Raw genomic sequence first — 24194 nt, 5'->3', positions numbered from 1 at the left:
TGTGAGAGAAAGCAAGAGAGAGAGAGAGAGAGAGAAAGAAAACGAGAAAGTGAGAAAAAGAGAGAGAGCAAGAGGGGGAGAGAGAGATGAGAGGAAGGAAGAGAGAGGAAGAAAGCAAGAGAGAAAGAAAAGTGGAAGGAAGAGAGAGAAATGATAGGAAAAAGGGGAGAAAAAAAGAGAAATGAGAAAATGATTGAGGCAGAGAATGACAGGAAAGAGAGAGAAACAGAGAGAGAAGTGACTCTTGATTTAAAGCATAAGGCAAAAGCACTTAAATAATAACAGGGAAAAAACCCTCAGCCCTCACCTGTTTTTATTAATAGTTATGTTTTTGGTTTTGCTGGTTATTTTAGTTTTAATAGTAATGGATTTAAGAGTGTAGGTCCCAGTAGCTACCTTGGGGGACACTGCTTTTAACAGGAATGGGTGTGGATTTGGAGCTTCCTATTTTGACCACTTGTTGCCTGTTAGACAGGAATGCAGTAATCCAGCTGTGGAGGGATACTGAGATGCCATAGGATTTGAGTTTTTAAAGTAGTTTGTCATGGACCACTGAATCAAAGGCTTTGGAGAAGTCAATATAAATTGCATCTATAGATTTTCTTTGACCAAGATGAGTTGTCCATATGTTTTTGCAGTGAAGGAGCTGTAGATTGCAAAATAGTTTTTTTCTGAATCCAACTCGTTTGTTAGAGAGCAGATTATTAGTTTCTAGGTGGAGAGTAATTGATTGGTTTAAAACGAAATCAGGTTGCCAGCCAATGTAATGAAACAAAAATCGGCTCCTTGGGAAAGGTAATAAGTATAATTACCCTGACCAGGCATAGTTGGCCAAAATTCTAGACTTCGTCCTCATAAACAAGTCTCGTTTTTCCTTTAAAAAAAAAAAAGAAACATGGGCTGAGCAGGGTAGGAAAAAACAACATCCGGTCCCAGGATGCCGCGGGATAAGGATAGTTTCGAGAGGCTTAAGAAGGGGGGAGAGCATGCGCAATAGGACGGCGGGTAGAGGGTTCTCAGCGCTCTTTTGTTTGGCGGAGGCGGATCGAACGCGGCAGGCCTTTCTCCAACCGTTGCTCTCTTACCTCGAAAGCAGACCTGTTTTTTCTTCGCCCGCTGCAGCCGAGGCTTCTCCGCGCTTGTTTTTGTAATCTTTACATTTCCTCTCACGGGTTGTTGGCGGGGCTAACCAAGGTAAAGGAGGGGGAGGGAGGGAGGGAAGAGGGTGGAGGGCTCCAGAGAATTCGCGCGCGGTTTATGAGGGCGAAGCGGCCATATTGGGGGTGGGCTGAACGAGTTTCAGGGGGGGTTTCTGAAGATGAGACCTTGCAGAATTCGGAAAGGTCTTCCGCGGGCGGGGCGGGGGGTGCAAGCGGTGGTGAGAAGAAACGAAAAGTCTAGTGTCGGAATTAGGAGTGAGCTGAAATTAGGAACCTAGTTTGGCTTTAAGGGGGAAGGACAAGAAACTGATAATGCAACGGAGTATGGCGGGGCACTTTTCCTGAATAATTCAATCCCAACCTTTATTTCAATGCACAACGTGTGTACAGTTGAAGATTTGTCTGAGCCTCCCTCAGTAGTATAGGATGAGCAAGGCAGAGGAGATATTATGCCATTGTATTCAGACAGACCGAATGCACCGTAAACATAGAAACATAGAAGACTGATGGCAGAAATAGACCTCACATCTAGTCTGCCCTTATACTATTTTCTGTATTTTATCTTAGGATGGATATATGTTTATCCCAGGCATGTTTAAATTCAGTTACTGTGGATTTACCAAGCATCTACAATTAGAGCAAGATGGGTTTGTGGGTGGAGAGGGTTGTTCACGTTATCGTTTGTGGGACGTGCTTTTCCAGAAAACAAACATTGAATGTGTAATTAGTGTGCTTCATGTCGGGGAAATATAGAGAGTTAATTATATAAAGGGGTTAGGGAATTTTTTGGATGTGTGTGTGAAAATTTATTTATTTATTCATTTGTCTAATACACAAATACATAGGAAGAAAAATAGACATGTATTAATATATATAAGGGTAAAGTGAACTTAGAGGAGAGGATATATGAAAGAAAGAAAATATATATGAAAGTGAGAGAAAGGAAAGACAATTGGACAGGGGAGGAAAGGCACACACCATGTTGGGTTTCAAATAGATGTACACCTGATGGGGGGAGGGATCCAATCTTTCTGACTGAGAAAGATGCTCCAAAAGAAAATTGCAGTTCTTGAAGGTTTCCTTTTTTTATTGCAGAGAAATATAAGCAGGGATGGAATAGATTTGTATCCTTGGGAATCAAGTCAGATCCCCCCCCCCTTAAGATTGGTGGGAGATTAAGAATACATTCCACTTCATTTTTCTGAAGATAGCATGTGCACTGTGGAGACTTGCATAGCCCCAGACATAGTCAAGCCACTTATTGCTGGTTAGCAAGAAGTCAGTAGATCTTGAAAGAATTGGTGAAAAGAACCTCCAGGTCTGTGCCTTAATTATCAATGAAATTTATTTGTGATAGTGAAATATTATTAAAATACATTTATTTTTAATAATAGCTACACTTAGGATATATTAAGTATTTGTGATAGGTTATGTTGGAAAATCCTAACTTGGGGGGGGGTTTACATTTTTTCAGGAGTTTGGTTTTATTATACTTTATCATCAGTATAGATGGATCAGGGAAACATAGAAACATAGAAGATTGATGGCAGAAAAAGATCTCATGGTCCATCTAGTCTGCCCTTATACTATTTCCTGTATTTTATCTTAGGATGGATATATGTTAAAGGTAAAGATGTACTATATTAACTGATCTAAGATAACTTGTAATAATCTTACCTGACTTGAGCCTAGGTTTCCCCAGTTCAGGTTTAATACTATTCGTTTACCACATTGATGTATGTTTAATGCACCTAGGTATGCAGATCCAAAGAGTTAAACAGACACTGTCAGTGATGCTGATAAGAGCAGTATCTGCAATCCTGCTCTATTGTTTCAGGAGCCCTTCATTGAACACTCAATCATTTTGCTGCTCCTGATAGTAAGTACTCGCTCCTGGGATTTCAGTACTAATTCATGTTTACAAGGTTAGTTTACAATATAATAAACCATGAAACACTAAATTGCAAATGTAACAGTATGAACTTGAATATAATGTGTTATGGTTAAGAGAGTTGGACAAGAACCAGAGACCCCCATGTTCAAGTGTACATTCATTTGGAAGATAGTTACTGATCTTAGTCAGGATGTAAAAATAAAACAGAATACAGGGACTTGTCAACATAGGACACAATTGCGCCGAAAATTTCCATTGCTAGCAAGGCAATTAAGTGAATGGTGTTCCATTTTATAACATTTTTTGCCACAGTTGTTAAGATGTAAGTGAATTATGAGTTATTAAGTGAATCATATAGTTACGTTAATAATCATAATAATTTATTGGATTTGTATGCCGCCCCTTCCGTAGACTCGGGGCGGCTAACAACAATGATAAAACAACATGTAACAATCCAATAATAAAAAAACAACTAAAAACCCTTATTATAAAACCAAACATACACACAAACATACAATGCATAACTTGTAATGGCCTAGGGGGAAGGAATATCTCAACTCCCCCATGCCTGGCGGTATAAGTGAGTCTTGAGTAGTTTACGAAAGACAGGAAGGGTGGGGGCAGTTCTAATCTCCTGGTGGAGTTGGTTCCAGAGGGCCGGGGCTGCCACAGAGAAGGCTCTTCCCCTGGGGCCCGCCAAACGACATTGTTTAGTCGATGGGACCTGGAGAAGGCCAACTCTGTGGGACCTTATCGGTTGCTGGGATTTGTGCGGTAGCAGGCGGTTCCGGAGGTAATCTGGTCCAATGCCATGTAGGGCTTTAAAGGTCATGACCAACACTTTGAATTGTGACCGGAAACTGATCGGCAGCCAATGCAAGCCATGGAGTGTTGAAGAAACGTGGGCGAATCTTGGAAGCCCCACAATGGCTGTCGCGACTGCGTTCCGCACGATCTGAAGTTTCCGAACACTTTTCAAAGGTAGCCCCATGTACAGAGCGTTGCATTAATCGAACCTCGAGGTGATGAGGGCATGAGTGACTGTGAGCAATGACTGTCCAAATAGGGCCGCAACTGTTGCACCAGGCGAACCTGGACAAACGCCCCCCTCGCCACAGCCGAAAGATGATGTTCCAATGTCAGCTGTGGATCGAGGAGGACGCCCAAGTTGCGAACCTTCTCTGAGGGGGTCAGTAGTCGTCCCCCCCCCAGGGTAATAGACGGACAGATGGAATTGTCCTTGGGAGGCAAGACCCACAGCCACTCCGTCTTGTCTGGGTTGAATTTGAGCTTGTTGACACCCATCCAGGCCCCAACAGCCTCCAGGCACTGACACATCACTTCCACTGCTTTTTTGACTGGGTTCCCTCATGGAATTTGCTTGTGGGAACCAAGCTGGGAAGATTACAAATGGTGATTACTTGGGCCAGAGGCAATACAACTATCATAGTATATGACAGTTACGTTATTAGTTTGAGCTCCAAGCTTGAAAATTTGGTTGCAAACATTTTGTCCCCATTTGAGGAGACCTTGTCAGTTTTGCTTTGGATTGTGCTTGTCTGGGGGAGCACTGGCCTTTAGATTCCTTTGAGTCCTGGTCTGATTTCGGGCTGTGTGATTGGCTGGCTGTAGTTGCTGAGTTTTAGTCCTTAGTTTTAAGTACCAGTTGTGTTATCTAGTGCCTGAGTTTTGATCATGGGATGCAGTAATGGTCATAAGTGTGTAAACGTGTCATAAATCACAATTTTCAGTGCCATTGTAAGTTCACTTTTGTCAGTCTGCAGAACTTTTAATACAATTCATTAGTTGCTCTCTTGCTTTGTTATGAGTTAATCTTCTTTCCTCTTAACATAGCCATGTTTCAAATGAAAACTTAGGCTAATATATACATAGTCTATTATGATATCCTCATGAAAGATTAAAGCACTTTTCTCTGCAAAAAACAGGCAAGGAAAATAAATCACTCATTATCTAATATAATTATTTATGGCTTAATAGTATGGACCAAGAACAATATTTAATGCATTTTACGCTTAGAAACTATTGATAATTGAAAATGACTTTATTATAATATTAAATATAAATATTATATCAATTTTCTCTTTACTTTTGCACTTACCTGCCCAGCTACTATAACCATGTCTAGATATACCTGGCAATATTGTTTGGTGAGAAGGAAATTTGTAGGATAGTAATTAAATGAAAATATGTTTGCATTGAGTATATAATGGGAATTTAATTGTGGTGCAATGTAGGGTCATGAAAGTGAAATTACTAAACAGTTTGTAGGGCTTCCCTCCTCCATAACAATAAAAATAATTGAAGTATGTTGCACATTCCAAAATCATATGAAGCCTAAGCTTGTGTTGCATTGTTATAACCTCTTTTTATATCAATCATCATTTATTTTGAAAATAAGTATTTGACTTAATTTTCCATTTTTATAATTATTTACATACTTACTTCAAATGTCTTGATGTGTTAAATAATGCTTGCTTGAACTATACATTTTTAAATTCAGTTTCTATTACAGATAGTCCTCAGCTTGCAACCATTTTTTTAGTTGCGGTGGCATTGAAAAGAATGACTTGTGATTGTTTTTGCAGCATCTCCTTAATCTTGTGATCAAAATTTAGATGCTTGGCAACTGGTTCATATTTATATTTATTTATGTACTTCCAACAAGCAAAGTCAATTGGGAAGCCAAGTTCACTTTATAGCTCTGTAACTAACTTAACAACTGCAGTGATTCACTTAACTGTGGCAAGAAAGATCATAAAATGGAATAGATCTCATTTAACTGACTCACTTAACAACAGAAGTTTGGGGCTCAATTGTGTCATACGTCAAGGTCTACCTGCATATAAATAAGGAAAGTAATTGTTTTTTTCAGTTACTGTGATACTTCTACTGACGAATTTAATTCGTTCTGTGACCAGGTTCGTAAGTAGAAAAGTTCATAAGTAGGAGCAATTTTTCCCATAGGAATCAATGTAAAAGGAAATAATGTGTGCAAACTTATCCCAAAACTTAACGTTTGCTTCCCCCCGCTTGCCGGTGCTGCTGGGATGCTTCAACTTCGGACTTCTGTTGCTGGCCGAAGCACCTGTCATTCTGCTGCAGGGATCCCCCTTTGCTTCCCCCACTCCCGCTGGGAATCCCTGCATTTCGTGCTTGTCTTCCCTCCGAAGCGCCTGTCATTCTGCTACAGGGATCCCCCTTTGCTTCCCCCCACTGGGGAGGCCAGGAAAGAGGCGTCAGTAGTTTGTCAGTAAAGTTCATCAGTAGAGGCGTTCGTAAGTAGAGGATAGTAAATTAATTTATTAAAGAATTGTAGGGTGGCAAATGGATGTGAAGGAGAAGAGATATAGTACTATACTTTTTGAAGTATAAAATACATTCCCCTCACCAGAGAGGGTGGAAATGTTGGTACATCTTATACACTGAATAAAGCCATTTTTTCCTTCCCAAAATCCTGTCCTGCGCATCCCATTTTTGCCAAAAACAGGACCGTTTTTTTTGCATACGGGCACACACAGGCTTTGGCAGGGCTGCAAGAGTGTTCCTGGGGCTGGGGAGGCCAAAAATGCGACACATGGGGAGTTCAGGAGACAAAAGATGGACCTGTTTTTCACAAAAATTGAGGTGTTTTTGCCTTCCCCAGGCGCACTCTGTAGGCCTCCCAAGCCATCTGCATGTCCTGTTTTTGTGAAAACCTGGTGTTTTTTTTCTTGTTTACCTCTTCAAAATCTTGGTGTGTCTTATATTCTAGTGCATCTTATATTCTGAAAAATACCATAAAGCATAGAAAGGATAATTTCATCATAAAAAGATATAGTTAAGTAAAAGAATGGAAATAATTAAAATACTATTTTTGTAAAACTAAGAGGTATATTGGGAGGAGGAAATTTTGCCAATATACATGCCCTATGGTAAAGCTTTATAAAGTAGGTACAGTAATACCTCGTCTTACAAACTTGATTGGTTCCGGAAGGTGGTTCGTAAGGCGAAAAGTTAGTAAGAAGAAAAAATGTTTCCCATAAGAAACAATGTAAAAGTGATTAATGCGTGCAAGGGGAAATTGCAAAATGGCGCTCCGCTGGGCGCCGCTGCCCGGCTGTCACCTTCTGAAACAGCCGGGGGGCTTCTCGGCGTTCTCACGAATGCCGAACGTGGAAGTTCAGCAAAAGTTCGGGTTCGGGTTCCGGAGGCCGCCGAGAAGTGCCTGGCTGTTTCAGAAGATTACAGCCGGGCGGCACTGCCCGGCGGAGCACTGTTTTTACAATCTGCAGCGGCATTTTTGGCCGATCTGGAGGCTGAAACGGAGGTGGGGAATCCCAATAGGGAATTCCATGGGCGGAGCTTTGACGTCACAAAGACGTCCTTCCTGGAGGCCACATTTCAGCCGGCCAGGAAGGACGTCTTCATGATGTCAAATCCCTATTGGGATTCCCCACCTCCGTTTCAGCCTCCAGATCGGCCGAAAATGCTGCTGCCGATTGCAAAAACGGCGCTCCGCCGGGCAGCAGCGCCCGGCTGTAACCTTCTGAAACAGCCGGGGGCTTCTCGGCAGCCTCCGGAACCCGAACACGAACTTTTGCCAAACTTCCGGGTTTGGGTTCTGGAGAACGCCGAGAAGCCCCCCCGGCTGTTTTAAAAGGTGACAGCCAGGCGCCGCCGCCCAGCGGAGCGCCATTTTACGACCTGCTGTGGGTTCGTAAGCCTAAAAAAGTTCGTAAGAAGAGGCAAAAAATTTCCGAACCCCGGATTCATATCTCAAGATGTTCGTATCACGAGGGGTTCCTATCACGAGGTACCACTGTATTTTGAAGCAGGAGGCTAAGGAGAGGAAAATGTAATTGGATCCTCTCTTTGAGCTTTTCTTCCTCATTCAAGAATCTGAAGGAGGCAGATAAGGAAATGGAAGCTAAGTAATGAAAAATATTTTTACATCTTTCTGTAAAGCTTATGCTCCTTCTGGTTAACAGCATTTTTGATTGAAAGGAATGTGGTATATCAAAGTTAGAAGAAATATTTTAAATACAGTAATACCTCATGATACGAACTTAATTGGTGCAAGGAGGAGGTTCGTAAGACGAAAGGTTCGTAAGACGAAACATTGTTTCCCATAGGAAACAATGTAAAGTCAATTAATCCGTGCAACCAAAAAAACCCCCGCAAAAAAACGGCTTTCGGCAACTGCTGGGAAGCCGCGCGGCTGTTTTAAAAGGTGACAGCCGGGCTGGGGGGCTTCCCAGCAACCTCCCGAACCGAACCCGGGGTTCAGAAAAATTTTGCCTCTTCTTACGAACTTTGTTTGAGTTATGAACCGGCGTTCGGGAGGCTTCTGGGAAGCTCCGCCGCCCAGCTGTCACCTTTTAAAACAGCCGCGCGGCTTCCCAGCAGTCTCCGAACGCCGGTTCGTAACTCGAAAAAAGTTCGTAAGAAGAGGCAAAATTTTTCTGAACCCCGGGTTCGTATCACAAGTTGTTCGTAAGACGAGGGGTTTGTATCTTGAGGTACCACTGTACAACATACAGAATCTTTGAAAAGTACAATAATATTACAATAATCAAATTTCAAAGATATGTGAGCATTAAAAGCTGTAGCCTTTCCCATCTATTTCTGAGATGGGAAATACCATTAGAAGATAAAGCAGAGAAAATCTGTTTCCTGACTGCATGCCATCTTTTAAGCGTAAACTTTTGATGTATCATGGAAAAATAATTAATTGAAATGATAGATTTTGACAAAAGTCTTGCTTACAATGTCATTTTATACACTGTAGAAAACTGAAAATGTACATAAAGTCTGTAAGTGTTGGGAAACTTCGAGCCAAGCAGGAATGAGTGATTAAGTAGGGAACTAGCCTTGAATCCTTGGGCAGCTTCAAGAGATAAACCTGACCCTCCTTGAATTTCATGAAACCATATCTAGTTCTTAAGAAAAATCAGATAGTCTGAATACATTCTTGTATTGGTGGAACATAACATATTTTTTTCTATGGTATCCATATCACTTTGACTTTAGGCTATTCTGAGTTTTGGCATTATATAAGACTATTAAAATCTATATGAAATTGTATTTTCTTCCCTTTCCAAGTTTGAGAGGGAATATGTATATGGTAGAAATAAGCCTTAATTCGGATTCTGTTGATTAAGTCCATAGGCAAATATGTAGAAGGTTAATTCTGTCTTCATTTTATTGCCATTAATTTGAATTACCATATTTTTGGTGTATAAGACATACTTCCCCCCCCCCCAAAGTGGGTGGAAATATCTGCATCTTATAGAGCAAATGTTGCTAAAGACCCACCAGCCCCTACCCTTCAGCCTTTGCCTCCTTACAGCAAACAGCCTGGTCAGCTTCATCACGAGCATGTGATTCAATCTGCCTCCTGGAATACTGCCTATCAGCAATTCCAGGCTGTGGGAATGATTGCCGCCCTATTTTCTGCCTCTATGCCCCATTTTCGGCCTGTTATAAGCGGCAGCAATCCCCACTTCCTGGAACGGGCAAAAACAGGGTGTACGGAGGCGGCGATGGGCAGCAACGATCCCTGTAGCCTGGAACAGCTGATAGGTATATTCCAGGAGGCCAATCCAACCACCAGTCAGCTGCTCATGCTAAATCAGGATGTGCTGAAGGTGACTAGGTTGTTTGCTGCAAGGAAGCAAATTGCTGGGAAGCAGAGGCAGATCCCCCCCCCTCATTTTCCTCCCCAAAAGCTAGGTGTGTCTTATAATACCTGGAGCATTTTATAGTCTGAAAAATCCTGACGTTTTTATGTAGCTCCATAATTTACTTATTTTAATCACATATATTTTATTCTGCTTTTCAAATAGTGGCGTATGAAAGGAACTCACTGGCTTCAAGCTTACAAATTGAAAAGACCAGGTCATACAGAGAAAAGGGAGTAGACAGAGAAAAAAGACTAGTTGGTGTGCCAAGAATGTTAAGAACCCATTAGAACAGCTCAAAACTAGAGCTCGCAACATTTGGAAGCCAGTTTAAGCTTAATAAAACGTGTTTAGAAATTTCCCTTCCTTCTCAGCCCATTCATAGGCATCTCCCTAACCAACCATTCTTCATTACAAACTAGACCCTTTTCTAAATCCTAGCTGTGCTTTTGTCTGTTTTTATCAGACCCCAACTGAGACAAGTGTATCCTCCTGCTGTGACATGCTTTGCCTGCAGGAGCCTTTTCTTTTTCCAGTAGATTGTAATTCTTCATTTCCAGGAGACACAAGCTGTTTAATCTAGCTTGCTTCCTGGATGCACTTATACTGTTCCTACTATGTGATAATGTTATCTTCCTCTGTACTTATCAAATAATGTTCCATCATATGTAGAGAATCTGTTGGTTTTTCTGAGAGTAGCAAAAGAAAATGTGATGGCTAACGTTTATTGCTTTGAACATTAATATTTATTCTGAGAAATTTAAACTTGAAACATAACGTTCTGTTTCCTACAGTGTATTTTGTTCTTGGAATAAAAACTTAAGTTGCATAGAACTTGTTATAGTCATATGTCTGTAACTGCTGTCTTAGGTTGCCTGTGCCATTCTGATAGAATCAGATCCCAGAGTTTATCTGTATGTCCTATTAATTAAAAAGAATATGCCTATGAATCGAATCATCACAGATAATGGACATATGAATGCCATTCAGCATTCCTAGAAGTCAGAATTCTACCCATAGTCTGGAGTTTAATCCTAAAGGGCTCAATATAAATTCAGCTTTCCAACCTTCCGAGGTTGGTAAAATAAGGGCCCAGAATGCTGACATTGTAAACTGCCCAAAGAAAGAGTTTACCCAGAGACTAAAGACTATACAGTGGTACCTCGAGATACGAGTTTAATTCGTTCCGGACCTGGGCTCTTAAGTCGAGCAGCTCTTATCTCGAATGACTTTTCCCCATAGGAATTAATGTAAATAATTTTAATTGGTTCCAGCCCTCAAAAAACTCACAAAGTTAGTCTAAATTATGCAGAAAGACATGTTTTTAATGAAGAAATGTACATGTACATATAAATGAATAATGAAGTTTCTTTCACTTAACTTGTAAACTTTCTTAAACTTTTAAATTTACATATGTTCAACTTCTCTGCCACCCAATCCTGTAGGACAGAGGTCCCCAACCCTTTTTGCACCAGGGACCGGCTTTAAGAGATCAAGAGAGGAATGGGTGAATGAATGGACGGAGGGTGGGAAGGAAGGAAGGAAAGAGGGAAGGGACAGGAACAGAGGAAGGAAGCAAGGAAACTTATGAAAGGGGAGAGTAAGAGAGGAATGAGTGAAGGAAGGGAGGGAGGGAAGAAGGTGGGAAGGAGAAAGAAAAGAAGAAATAGAGGAAGGGAAGGTAAAAGAGAAAGAAAAAGAGAAAGAAAGAAAGAAAGAAAGGGGGAAGGGACAGGAACAGAGGAAGGAAGCAAGGAAACTTATGAAAGGGGAGAGTAAGAGAGGAATGAGTGAAGGGAGGGAGGGAGGGAAGAAGGTGGGAAGGAGAAAGAAAAGAAGAAATAGAGGAAGGGAAGGGAAAAGAGAGAAAGAAAAAGAGCAAGAAAGAAAGAAAGAAAGAAAGAAAGGCAACTTCAAAGAAAGGCTCACTGAGCATCTCTCACTCTCTCTCTCTTTCTATCCCTCTCTTTCTCTCTCCCCCCCCCCCTCTCTCTTTCTCTTTCTCTCCCCCTCCTGGACTCCCGGATCGCTCGCTTCTCCGGCCAGCAAGCCGGCTGCCCGGAAAAGCATCGCGCCTTTTCAATGCCCTTCCCTGTGCTTCGGAAGCTGCCGAACGCCGTCAGAGGGGCGCGTCAGCGGCTTCCGAAGCACAGGGAAGGGCTTAAGCCGCCGCCTTTTCCCTTCCCCGTGGGAGCAAACATGCTTTGCACCTTCCTAACTCCCTCCCCCCCCCAGCCAAACCCCCAAAGCATGTTTGCTGCCACACGATTTAGCCAGGACAGGAGCGAAGTAACGTGGAGGATTGGGGAGCTGAAACCGGGCGGTTTCAGCTTTCCAATCCTTCACGTTACTTCGCCGCTAAATCGTGTGGCAGCGAACATGCTTTGGGGGTTTGGCTGGGGGGGAGAAGTAGCACCTTCCTAACTCCCTCCCCCCCAGCCAAACCCCCAAAGCATGTTTGCTGCCACACGATTTAGCCAGGACAGAAGCGAAGTAACGTGGAGGATTGGGGAGCTGAAACCGGGCGGTTTCAGCTTTCCAATCCTTCACGTTACTTCGCCGCTAACTCCTGAGGCGCGGAAGTTCGCCTTTGGCGTTTGGCTTCAGAAGCGGCGCAGCTGTTTTAAAAGGTCGCTGCCGGCCTGGGGGGCTTTCCAGAACCCCCCCCAACCTGGGTTCGGTGGGGGGCTAGGAAGCCCCCCAGGCCGGCAGCGACCTTTTAAAACAGCCGCGCCGCTTCCGAGCTAACTCCTGAGGTGCGGAAGTTCGCCTTTGGCGTTTGGCTTCAGAAGCGGCGCGGCTGTTTTAAAAGGTCGCTGCCGGCCTGGGGGGCTTCCTAGCCCCCCACCGAACCTGGGTTGGGGGTTGGGGGGGTTCTGGAAAGCCCCCCAGGCCGGCAGCGACCTTTTAAAACAGCCGCGCCGTTTGCGAGCTAACTCCTGAGGCGCGGAAGTTCGCCTTTGGCGTTTGGCTTCAGGAGTTAGCTCGCAAACGGCGCGGCTGTTTTAAAACGGCGCTGCCGGCCTGGGGGACTTCCTAGCCCCCCACCGAACCCAGGTTGGGGGTTGGGGTTCTGGAAAGCCCCCCAGGCCAGCAGCGACGTTTTAAAACAGCCGCACCGTTTGCGAGCTAACTCCTGAGGCGCGGAAGTTCGCATTTGGCGTTTGGCTTCAGGAGTTAGCTCGCAAACGGCGCGGCTGTTTTAAAACATCGCTGCCGGCCTGGGGGGCTTCCTAGCCCCCCACCGAACCCGGATTGGGGGTTGGGGGGGTTCTGGAAAGCCCCCCAGGCCGGCAGCGACGTTTTAAAACAGCCGCACCGTTTGCGAGCTAACTCCTGAGGCGCGGATGTTCGCCTTTGGCGTTTGGGCCACTCGGAATGTGAAATTCAAAACAGCGTTCGGATCCCCCCACCCCCAGCAGAAGCCAAGGACCCCCAGAGTGGGGCGGCAGGGGAGGTGACCGCCTCTCCACTCACCAAGTGCCGGGATACGAGCCGAGAAGAGCCGGGCTGGCTTACTTTCCTTCCTTCCCGCGCTGATGCAGAGCCACTCGAACAAAGCGTCACGCCCCCCTGACGCTTTTGGCGGCAAAAGAGCCCAGCGTCGCTTCGGAAGCCGCCGAAAGCATCAGAGGGGCGTGACGCTTTGTTCGAGTGGCTCTGCATCAGCGCGGGAAGGAAGGAAAGTAAGCCAGCCCGGCTCTTCTCGGCTCGTATCGCGGATTTGAGCTCGGGAGACGAACAAAAATGTCTCTCCCCTCCCAGCTCTTATCTCGAGTAGCTCGTAAGTACGTAGAGCAGCTCGTATGTCGGGGTTCCACTGTATAGGTCTACCTGCTATTGCTGTTATGTGGATAGTTATAAACAATAGGTGTTGGTAGGAATTAAATATATCATACGTGTTCTTGTGATAGTATTTCTATCCATGTAGGCATCTTTGGGGGTTTTTTTTCCATTATTATTTTATGGTTAAACACTGGGTAGAAAAAAATATAGCAACTTCTATTTCATATTGCCGCTCCAAGTCTTCGGAGAGGGGCGGTATACAAGTCTAATATATTAAATTAAATCAAATTAAATATTGATGATATCACTTCAAAAGATTTCCAATCAGCATTTTCATTTCTTATGTCTCTTTCATTTTCTTCAACAGCCTCCTTTAAACTGCAAAGATGGCGAGCACAATGGGGAAAAAGCAAAACAAGAAGAAAGTGGAGGAGGTCTTGGAAGAGGAAGAGGAGGAATATGTGGTGGAGAAAGTTCTTGACAGGCGGGTAGTGAAAGGCAAAGTGGAATACCTGCTCAAGTGGAAAGGCTTTTCAGAGTAAGGATATTTTCCTTTATTTTGTAGTTCTATTGAAAGGAAAGATCACCTGACTTCAGTCATACCTGATTTCAGTCAGATCTTACGTTAACATTCCATAGTGCTTATTTCATAGAATGATGGCTTTTTAAAAAACTAGTTTAACTTTTAAACAACCTTACCTTGTGGTAATGTACTTCAACTAGTAGATTGAGCTTTAAAACCTGTCCCACTGTTTTTTTAAACATTTTATATTTATTTATTTATGTTATCTTAGTTGTACATCTTGGCAGCCTTCAGGCAAATGACACTTTAGGAAAAGATGTGGTAATATGAATTATATGGTTTTGCAGGATGATAATAATGTATTTATTTTATTACATTACATATTACATATATTATTGCATTAATTTTATTGTAATCCTTTGCTATTAATATTTTAGTGGGGAGGGGGAGAGCTTGTGTTGAAGAAAGTGAGTTGTGAGAGTGGGAGAGCCAGGGGCAAGAGCCAGAGCCCCCCCCCTTCTAAGTGTATATAACAGAAGCAGGTGGGGGGCCCATCCATAGCCCCTGGCTTGCTATGAATGTTAGACGTGCCTTGCTGGAAATGATGTGGGGACAGGGTGTGCGCGGAGTGGGATCTCTGAGGGATGGGAGAACAGGAGCATTGCGGTTATGACTGGGAGAGGCAGATATGCTGGGAGCAGGGGGGTGGGTCGCTCACGGAGAACTACAACTTGCTATCATACAGCGATTCCCTGTACCAGCACCACGGACCTTGGTCCATTGAGTTCACCCTGTACAGCTGGTGATAGGAAGTCAGGGCCCTGGCCTCAGGCCACTGTTGCTAAATGCCAGGTCAGTTAATAAAGCCCCCTGATCCTTTGCTTTTGCATGGGGGGGGGGGCAGACCTGGCATGTGTAACTGAAACTTGGCTGGGCCTTGAGGGGGGAGTTCCTCTCTCGGAGATGTACCCAGATGGGTTTCAGGTGCTACATCAGCCGTAACACCAGGGAAGGGGTGGAGGAGTGACAGTCATAGTCTGGAAGACCCTGAGCCCTCGCAGGATCCCTGCTCCCAAGATTGTTGGATGTGAGTCTCTTCTCTTGAGGTTGGACCTAGGGGTTCAGATGGGCTTGCTGCTAACGTACCTACTTCCCAGCTCCATTGCAACAGCCTCACCTATGCTGCTCAAGGACTGGTGGTGGAATTCCCCAGGCTTATAATTCTGGGGGACTTCAATTTGCTGTCACTCAGTGGCTCCTCAGAGGCGATGCAGGAGTTCATGGCTTCCATGACAATCATGGATCTGACCCAAGTAATATAGGGTACAACGCACGAGGGGGTTACACACACTTGACTTGGTGTTTCTCTGAGGGTAGTAGAATCATGATCTGATGTTAAGGGTATAGACATTTCACCCTTCTCATGGTCAGATCATTTCCTGTTATGGCTTAACTTCCGGACACCAATCCCCCACTGCAGGGAGGCAGAGCCAATTAAGTGGTTCCGCCCCAAGCACCTAATGGATCCAAATGGGTTCCAGAAGGTATTTGGGGAAATAGGTGACTGTCTTGTACACAATCCGGTGGAATTCCTGTTGACGGCCTAGAATAGAGCCTCATCGAGGGCCTATTCTCTTTGAGACAGTGGATCCATGAGAGCTCCCTGGTTTACTGAGGAGTTCCAGGAGATGAAGAGCCAGAAGAGACGTCTAGAACGATGCTGGAGGGCCAGTAAATCTGAATCTGACAGGACACTGGTAAGAGCCTACATTAGGATTTATCTGGTGGCAATATGGGCAGCAAAATGTTCTCATTTTTCTGCACTTATTGCATCTGGGGAATTATGCCCTGTTGCCCTTTTTAGGGTGACCCGCTCCCTTCTTATTATGGAGGGAACGAATGAGCCTTTACAGGATAGAGCTAAGGAATTTGTCCAGTTTCTTGCAGACATCACTCAGTCCAGGACTGACCTGGACTCCGATTGGGCAATGTCGACTGAAATGATAGTCGACTGAGATGTTGTATGGGATGAGTTTGATCTAGAAACACCTGAGGAAGTGGACAAGGCCATGGGAGCGATGGGCTCATCCACACCTGTTTAAACTGGACCCATGGCCCTCCTGGCTGGTTTTGGCCATAAGGGAGGTGACGTGTGGCTGGATCCAGGCATTGATCATCATCTTGAGCGAGGGATCCTTCCCACAGTCACTTAAAGAGACTGTGGTGAGGGCCTTCCTCAAGAAGGTTTCCCTGGATCCAGCCAATTTAAAAAATTGTCATCCATTTTCCAACCTACCTTTTATAGGTAAGGTTGTTGAGAAGGTGATGGCTCTCCAGCTCCTATGGTCAGGGTCCCTTTGGCTAGACAATGTTGGTTGTTGGGACTGGGTGGAAGGGCTTTCTCTGGTGGCCCTGGCTCTATGGAATCAACTCCTCCAGGAGATCCACATGAGCCCCCCCCCCCCCTCCTGGCCTTCTGAAAGACCGTAAAAACATGGCTTTGCTGGCAGGCCTGGAGCTGGTGAACAATTCCATCTTGCCCTGGCTGAATTATTCGGATATGAATGTTTTAGTGTTAAGGTTTTTAAAATTGTTTTTACTTTGTTCTATATTATTGTTCGCCACCCAGAGTCCAGAAGGAATTGGGCGGCTTATAAATTGCAAAAATAAGTAAGTAAGTTAAATATTTAAAATCAGATGTAGATTGTTTTCCCCCAAAAAGTACTGTCTGATATGGACAGTTCTTTGCTTATATTTTAGTTAGATCGGTGACATTTGCAGTATGTTTTTCTAGGGATGTATTATGCCTTCTCTGACAGGCACTTGAATTCATGGGCTATCCAAAACTGTTTGCTCTCCAAGAGCCTTACCTAAACTGTGTATTTATTAGAAATGAGGAAAATGGAAAACTGTTCTGCCTTAATTATTAATGCACAAAATTTTTTAGCTTGCTATTCCTTCCACCCATCCCTCAAATAATCCTTATTTTAATTCATAAAGCCAAGACTCATACAGAATAACAAAACCACTGAAATCCTGGTCATTTGGTTCTATTTGTCACTAGATACCCTATGTATGTCATGCAACATTCCTTCAGCTTTACTCAAATTAAGTCATATTCCCAGGTTATCTAATTAGTTTATGTATAGAAAAAGTTTTTTTATGTACTCATAAAATGTAAGCAATTATGACAGGTTTCAAATAAAAAGCTTGTGCAAATTCTATAGTTTTAATAATTTTCCATACGTAGAAAATTACTCTTAAGTTATGCCAAGGATTTGTAGGTCTCATAATCAGTCAAGTATCTTTTTCTGATTATATATGATAGAAATATAAAAATGATAGTTACAAACTTTGGTATTTTGGCTGTATTGTAGTGAAGATAATACATGGGAGCCAGAGGAGAATCTCGATTGCCCTGACCTAATTGCAGAATTCCTGCAATCCCAGAAAACAGCACATGAAACTGACAAGTCAGAGGGAAGCAAGCGCAAAACTGAGTCAGATTCTGAAGATAGGGGGGAAGAAAGCAGACCAAAGAAAAAAAGAGAAGAGGTAAGGGAGATTCCTTCAACATGGGATCTACTAATGATTATGTCTTTATAGTTGAAGAGGAAAAAAAAGAGTTAGATATTTTAAACAGGGCCATAATTATAGTTTACAGGTATACAGTGTACATCTTTGAGATTCATAAATATCTTAAAATTTGTTGCTGCCTATAATTTTGAAGAACTTTATTCATTCCCCCAGATTTATTGCTTTATCTTGTTTCAATATTCTTTTAGGTCCTTAGCATTTTTATTTCAGTCTTTACAACCTTTTGTGTTTTTTTCTTCTTATAATTAGATTTTTCCCCCATTCATCCTTGGAAGTGTAGCTGAACTGGACTGAACTGGAATTTATAGCTGTAAAACTTTAATTGCAATATAATATAGAGTTTTTATCCCATTAATATTTATATCTATATCCCATTGTTTCATTAGTGCCTAGAATTTTAAGGAATGCATGATCTCTGGTAGCTGCCATTAAGGAAGAGATTAATTCACAAAAATAACAGTGCAACTTTATTTAATTTTCTTAAAAGTCTGTTCTTAAAAATACATTGAAATTAGGGTTCATGAAATCAAAGTTTTGAGCAATAGAAATTCCATAATTTAATAATATATGTATAATATAATTCATAATTCAGGATTCCCTTATTTCTAGAGTACAGCAAAAGCCATTTTATGGAAGTAATGTTATATGATGGGTCCATATTAAATTTAGCGCTTGCTCTGTTTGTGCTAAACTCTAAAAGCAGCAATATTAACATTTCTATTTTGCTTTTTAGGTTGAAAAGCCTCGAGGGTTTGCAAGAGGATTTGAGCCCGAAAGGATTATTGGTGCCACAGATTCCAGTGGGGAGCTCATGTTTCTAATGAAATGGTAAAGCTCTCATTGCACATCTTTAAATAGAAATATGACGTATAAATGTTGAGGAAATACTGTGACGTAATGCTAGACTGCTAGATCAAGAATTATTGCCATGCACTTCCATCTGGACTGCCTTTGAGAAGGCAGTTTATATGATCCAAAAAGAAGTAGCTCTAGTATTCTAACATACCCATGTAATCACTGCCATCTGTACTAGCTACCAATTCGTTTCAAGGTGCAAATTGTTACTTTGTACTTCAGAGTTTTAAACTCGGGACTATCTGTTCCTAATGGTTCCACCTGCCCAGTTAGATCAGGAAGATAGATTTCCTTCTGGATTTCCTCTTTTTTAAAAAAAAAAGTCATTTACTGTGACATGTTCTCAGAGGCAGGTCTTTTCCTTGCTCCTCTTCCTATTTGACTTGCCACATCATTACTGAGATTGTTATTGTTTCAATCTTGTTTGCCCTTGGCAGAATCTAAACTCTCGAGTTGGTTGACAATTGGAATGGGGCGGCACACAAATCTAATAATAATAATAATAATAATAATAATAATAATAATAATAATAATAATAAACAGCTTACCTGCCTTCATATGCTGTCCTGAATTAGTTTGCTTGTGTACAATTAAAGTAAGTGTAGCATAGTCTGTGGATGGTGCTATTTTTTTGTGTACTTTATCTATACAAGTAGTCCTTGACTATCAGTCATTCATTTAATGATCGTTCAAAATGATTGAAAAAAGTGACTTATGATCAGTTCCCACTTTTTTTATCTGTTCTCACGTTGCAGCATTCCCATGATCACACAAATAAGATTTTGGGACTTGGCAACTAGCATATATTAATGACAATTGCACTGATCAGGAGTGATGTGATCACCATTTAATATTTTTCTAGTTGGCTTTTGACAAGCAAAGTCAATGGGAGAAGCCAGATTCACTTAATGACCACATGATTCACTTAATAACTACAATGATTAGCTTAACAGCCATGGCAAAAGCAGGGTAGGCCTAATATAACAACTGTCTTGCTTATCAACATAAATGTTGTGCTCATAACTTATGTTTAGGACTACCAATACTATAATCTGATGTGGCTTTAGATTTTCCATTTAAGAAAGAAGAACAATTAAAATAATTAAAAATACGTAATTATTCATATAAGATTTGAAAAGTGATTTCTTAATTTAGAGGCCAGCCATTTTTTACTACAATTGTTTTATTAGTAATGTAAAGTATAAACCAGTAGAACATCTAATGAGTGAATTATGATATATTTTTGTTGCAAAAGATTTAGATTTAGGGAAACCCAGGTCAGATAAATGTGATATAGTGAAGAATAAGAAACTTCAGCCTCTGTCTCTGGAATAAAATGTTTTGCACGTAACTACAAACCTTCAAAATCTGGTTTTGCTGAATGACAGGCAGTCCTTGATTTACAGTTGATCATTTAACAATTTTCAAAACTACAATGATCTCAGAAAGGTTGCTTTATTGTACTGTAAAACACTTCTGACCATTGTAAAGCATTATAGTGCCCTCGTGTGATATTCCATCTTCATGTGATCACAAGCCAGATGCTTGGCAACCTGCTCACACTTGAAATTGGTTGCAACCAGATCCTGCAATCTTGTGATATCCATTTGTTGTTGTATTCCCCAAAACGTCAGTATAGAAGCAGGCGGGAAGGTTGCAAGCTCCTTCTCCTCTGGTCTCTGAGGACCGACTGAAAGAGATGCCTACTGGGGGAATAGAAATCTCAGCTCTGTGCAGAGCTCAGATTTCCAGCACAACAAAATATTTCTCCTCCCCTCTCTTCACTGGGAGGAATTCCTTCATTAGGCTGAGAAACAGTTGAATTCACTCAGGATCTCCCCTGCCCCCTCCTCTCATGGGACTTGGAAGAAACTTTGTCTAGCTTCTGAAAAATATAGCTCCATCCCTGCAGCCCAGTTAAAATTTCTCCCTGATAAACCCTCTCCCCAGAGGCCTTGCATGATCCTTAACTAAGAGGTCTGCTTAACAACCCAGGAGATTGCTTAATAGTAACAATTAGGAGTGCTAGGATTGTGGTCATTGAACAAAGTGCTCATGTCTGTCTCACTTAACTGTTCCACTCAACTACCAAGATTTCAGTCCCAATTGTGGTCCTAGATTGAGGATTATCTATACAGACAATCCTTTATTTATGACCTGTCACTTAATGACTGGAGTTAAAGTGGATTTCCATAGCTACTTAAAACCTGTTTTCAGAGTTACAATGGCCACAAATAGAAACATGCTTGCAATCATGTGGGTTACATGACTGCAATTTGCTTTTTGCCAGTTTCCAGCATTTAGTTTTGGTTTCCAAAACAAATTGTCCATTGGGAAAAGTGGATTTGGTTAACTGTGTTTGCTTAATGACCACTACTAAAAAAGTGGTCGTAAGTTTGAATCTGGTTACATGATATCTCAACTTATGACATCAACAATTTAACAACTTTAATTCCAGATTCAATTGTGGCCGTCAATCAAGAACTACTTGTTAAGTTTCTAGCATCCCTCATTGATAGCCTTGCTGAATAAATCAATAAAAGTCCAAATAATCTTTACTTTTGTAATCTGAGTCACAATTTACTAAAAGAACAGTTACAGCTGCAAATATATTGCCCGTATGAGGTCGAAGTAAGATGTCATAATATTGTTGAACTTTAATGAGATGCTCATTGATCTCTATAATTACAAAATATCTAGTGAGTTCTCTTTTAGAGGGAGGCAAATAAAATGTTTGTAGTTGCTGCCAAGAAAACATTGACATTGATATGTAACAAAACAACTTTAAACAATACAATCCATCAAATTATTTTTTAGATGACACAGCATAATGACCATCTGATTTTAAAAAAAATATGAATAGATCTTTTATCATTCCCTGTGCAATAAATATTAAGTTCTTTTTTCTCTCTCTTTGATTATATAGGAAAAATTCAGATGAAGCTGATCTGGTTCCTGCCAAAGAAGCTAACATCAAGTGTCCACAAGTGGTCATCTCATTTTATGAGGAAAGGCTCACATGGCACTCTTACCCCTCAGAGGACGATGATAAGAAGGATGACAAGAATTAATTTGCTTGTCCTTCTGTCTCATCCCTCCTTTGGCTGACTTTTGTATTAAAATACCAGACTCTGGGTTTGAACATAAGGGAGAAGTGAAGAAGCTCTTGGCTGAGGATTCCCTCTGTAGAAACAGGACAAGATTTCTCCCTATGACACTGTGTTTATGTTTATATATATATATATGTATGTATTATGTATGCGTATAATACATATATATTCATATAACATATATATTCATAATCTATCACTTTGATTGGAAGAAGGCCACCAACAGAAACAGCAAGTGGAGGTGGCATGTTCTCTAATAAAGATCACCTGTAATTTGCAGCCTTTTTCTCAAATAGTGTTAACTGCGTTTATAGCATGTGTGTTTAGGTTTCATTCCTTTTTTGGATATTATTTGTGTATTATTGGGGTGGGAAGTGTAGGTATATTCCAACTGACTTGAGATAAAGAGTGGTTCACAGTATTCTATAGCCAGAGTCATATTTTTTTAAAAGAACCTGCATTTTAACTGCAATTAAAATAAGTTACTCTTTTTTTAAAATGCTGGAGGAAATGTGTCTCAAATGTTAAAATTTACAGTTGAGACTTTTAATACAATAATTATCATTGCATCTAAAATGAGAAAAAGTAAATATTAGATTAGATTAGATTTATTGGATTTATATGCCGCCCCTCTCCGCAGACTCGGGGCAGCTCACAATGGTAAAAAACAGTACATAGTAACAAATCTAATATTTAAAAATCTAAATTAGTTTTAGATTAAAAAGTCCAAAAAAGAAACCCCAATATATAAAAAACAACACACAATCAAATCATACACAAAAACTACATGGGCAAGGGGGAGATGTTTCAATTCCCCCATGCCTGACGGCAGAGGTGGGTTTTAAGGAGTTTATGAAAGGCAAGGAGGGTGGGGGCAATCCTAATCTCTGGGGGGAGCTGGTTCCAGAGGGTCGGAGCCACCACAGAGAAGGCTCTTGCCCTGGGTCCCGCCAGACGAGATTATTTAGTTGACGGGACCCAGAGAGGGCCAACTCTGTGGGACCTAATCGGTCGCTGGGATTTATGCGGCAGAAGGCGGTCTCGCAGATATTCTGGTCCGATGCCATGAAGGGCTTTATAGGTCATAACCAACACTTTGAATTGTGACCGGAAACTGATCGGCAGCCAATGCAGACTGCGGAGTGTTGTAGTAACATGGACATATTTAGAGAAGCCCATGATTGCTCTCGCAGTAAGAGAGCAAGCCCATGATTGCTCTCGCAGGAATCCAGGAAGTGATCACTTTGGTGTCCTTAGCAACCTGCCGGTGTACGTGACATCAAAGCTCCGCCCCCGGAATCTCTTCGTGGAATTCCTCAGCTCCTTTTGTGCCTCCCTCCCAGCCTCTGACCGGCTGAGAGCTCCCCGGTGCTTGCCTTCCTCTGCCGCCACCAGCGCCCGGCACCTCAGCAGATGACAGCCGGGCGGTGGCTTTCGTGGTGTTCGGCACAAATGCCGAACTAAAGCACAAATTTCAAAAAAAATTCGGGTTGGGGTCTGGCATGCGGAACCCCACAAAATTCGGTACGGACCCGAATTGTGCGGGTTCGGTTCGCCCAACACTAATTATTACTTTGTCTTGGCCTGACACCAATTTCAATTTAATAAGACTTCTTTTTTTACAAAGGACATAATTCTACCAATGAATTTGGTCAACTCCTAATAAGCCACCAGCTCCTTCACAGAGCAGTATGTACGTAGAATTGTATTGTACAAATCTTTTTTAAAATAAAGCATGTGTAGGCTTCTGTGAAAATGTAGTCTAAAACTTAAGTGTTTGGATTTAACCTCATAATGACCTGTCTTTTTGTTCTAATAAAATTTTAGATTTATAACCCTGACCTCTCTCTTTTCCTCTAGGCAAGGTCTTCCTTGCAAATATTACATAATGGGACATGAATTTAGGGAAAATACATGGCTTTAAATTTGTTTATAACTGTACAGTATACATTATGTAGATAATTATGTCCTGCTACTATAGTAAAATCTGGAGTGACAAAATATCCTGTTTAGTACAAGAGGCCCAAAACATCTTAAAGTTAAGACGTGCCATTTCTCAACCTTCTTGCTTCCAATTAGTCAAGTAGTATCCTGTTTCCCTGAAAATAAGACCCACCATTTTTCAGGGTGCTTGTAATATAAGCCCTACCCCCAAAATAAACCTCAAGATTGTCAGCCAAATGGACAGGTTTAGTACTGTTTTCCCCAAAATAAGACCTAATGAATCATTTGGAGTAGAAATTAATATAAGACCCGGTCTTATTTTGGGGAAAACATGGATAGCTATATTATCCATGTATAAGTAATATGTGAGTGTTGTAATGCCCTCTTGGGTTTTTTTAATTTTAATTTACTAATTCATTTTACCTTTTATTAATTACTAGCTTCTGCATTTTTTCTGGAGAAAACTAAGAACCTATTACAGCTTAATATGCTAGTTATAACCACCACCACCCCGATGACCTAGAAAACTAGTAAGCAAGCAAGGAAAAGTCATAATCTTAAAATATTAGTAAGATTTTTCCCTATCTTTTTCTTAAATGGCATTGGATAAATCACAGCCTGTCCAAGTTCTGGGGGAAGGGCAAA

The 24194-nt window shown here is 41.7% G+C and overlaps 1 protein-coding gene across 3 annotated transcripts; it reads left to right on the top strand.

Annotated features, from left to right (window-relative positions):
* The first annotated feature begins 944 nt into the window (after window positions 1-944).
* CBX1 (chromobox 1) lies at window positions 945-23440 on the top strand. Of its 3 annotated transcripts, XM_070728925.1 has the most exons (6): window positions 996-1194; window positions 2916-3039; window positions 13888-14058; window positions 17421-17598; window positions 18374-18468; window positions 21422-23440. In XM_070728925.1, the coding sequence occupies exons 3-6, from the start codon at window positions 13907-13909 to the stop codon at window positions 21564-21566; spliced, it is 570 nt and encodes a 189-aa protein (XP_070585026.1). In that variant the 5' UTR covers window positions 996-1194; window positions 2916-3039; window positions 13888-13906; the 3' UTR covers window positions 21567-23440. The 3 variants fall into 3 exon arrangements, with proteins under 3 accessions (XP_070585025.1, XP_070585026.1, XP_070585027.1); XM_070728924.1 differs by lacking the exon at window positions 2916-3039 and having other exon boundaries at window positions 945-1194; XM_070728926.1 differs by lacking the exon at window positions 996-1194 and having other exon boundaries at window positions 2997-3085.
* Window positions 23441-24194: the final 754 nt, after the last annotated feature.

Source organism: Erythrolamprus reginae, chromosome Z, assembly GCF_031021105.1.
Source record: "Erythrolamprus reginae isolate rEryReg1 chromosome Z, rEryReg1.hap1, whole genome shotgun sequence".
Taxonomy (NCBI): Eukaryota; Metazoa; Chordata; class Lepidosauria; order Squamata; family Dipsadidae; genus Erythrolamprus; species Erythrolamprus reginae.
The sequence above is the reverse complement of the archived record's forward strand: the minus strand, read 5'-3'. Positions and strand labels throughout refer to the sequence as shown.

Excerpts from the sequence above, each read along its gene's own strand:
- CBX1 (XM_070728924.1), top strand. The coding sequence starts at position 13,907 with ATGGCGAGCACAATGGGGAAAAAGCAAAACAAGAAGAAAGTGGAGGAG. Across the intron at positions 14,059-17,420 it reads AAGTGGAAAGGCTTTTCAGA|TGAAGATAATACATGGGAGC; the intron begins GTAAGGATATTT and ends GCTGTATTGTAG. Across the intron at positions 17,599-18,373 it reads CAAAGAAAAAAAGAGAAGAG|GTTGAAAAGCCTCGAGGGTT; the intron begins GTAAGGGAGATT and ends TTTGCTTTTTAG.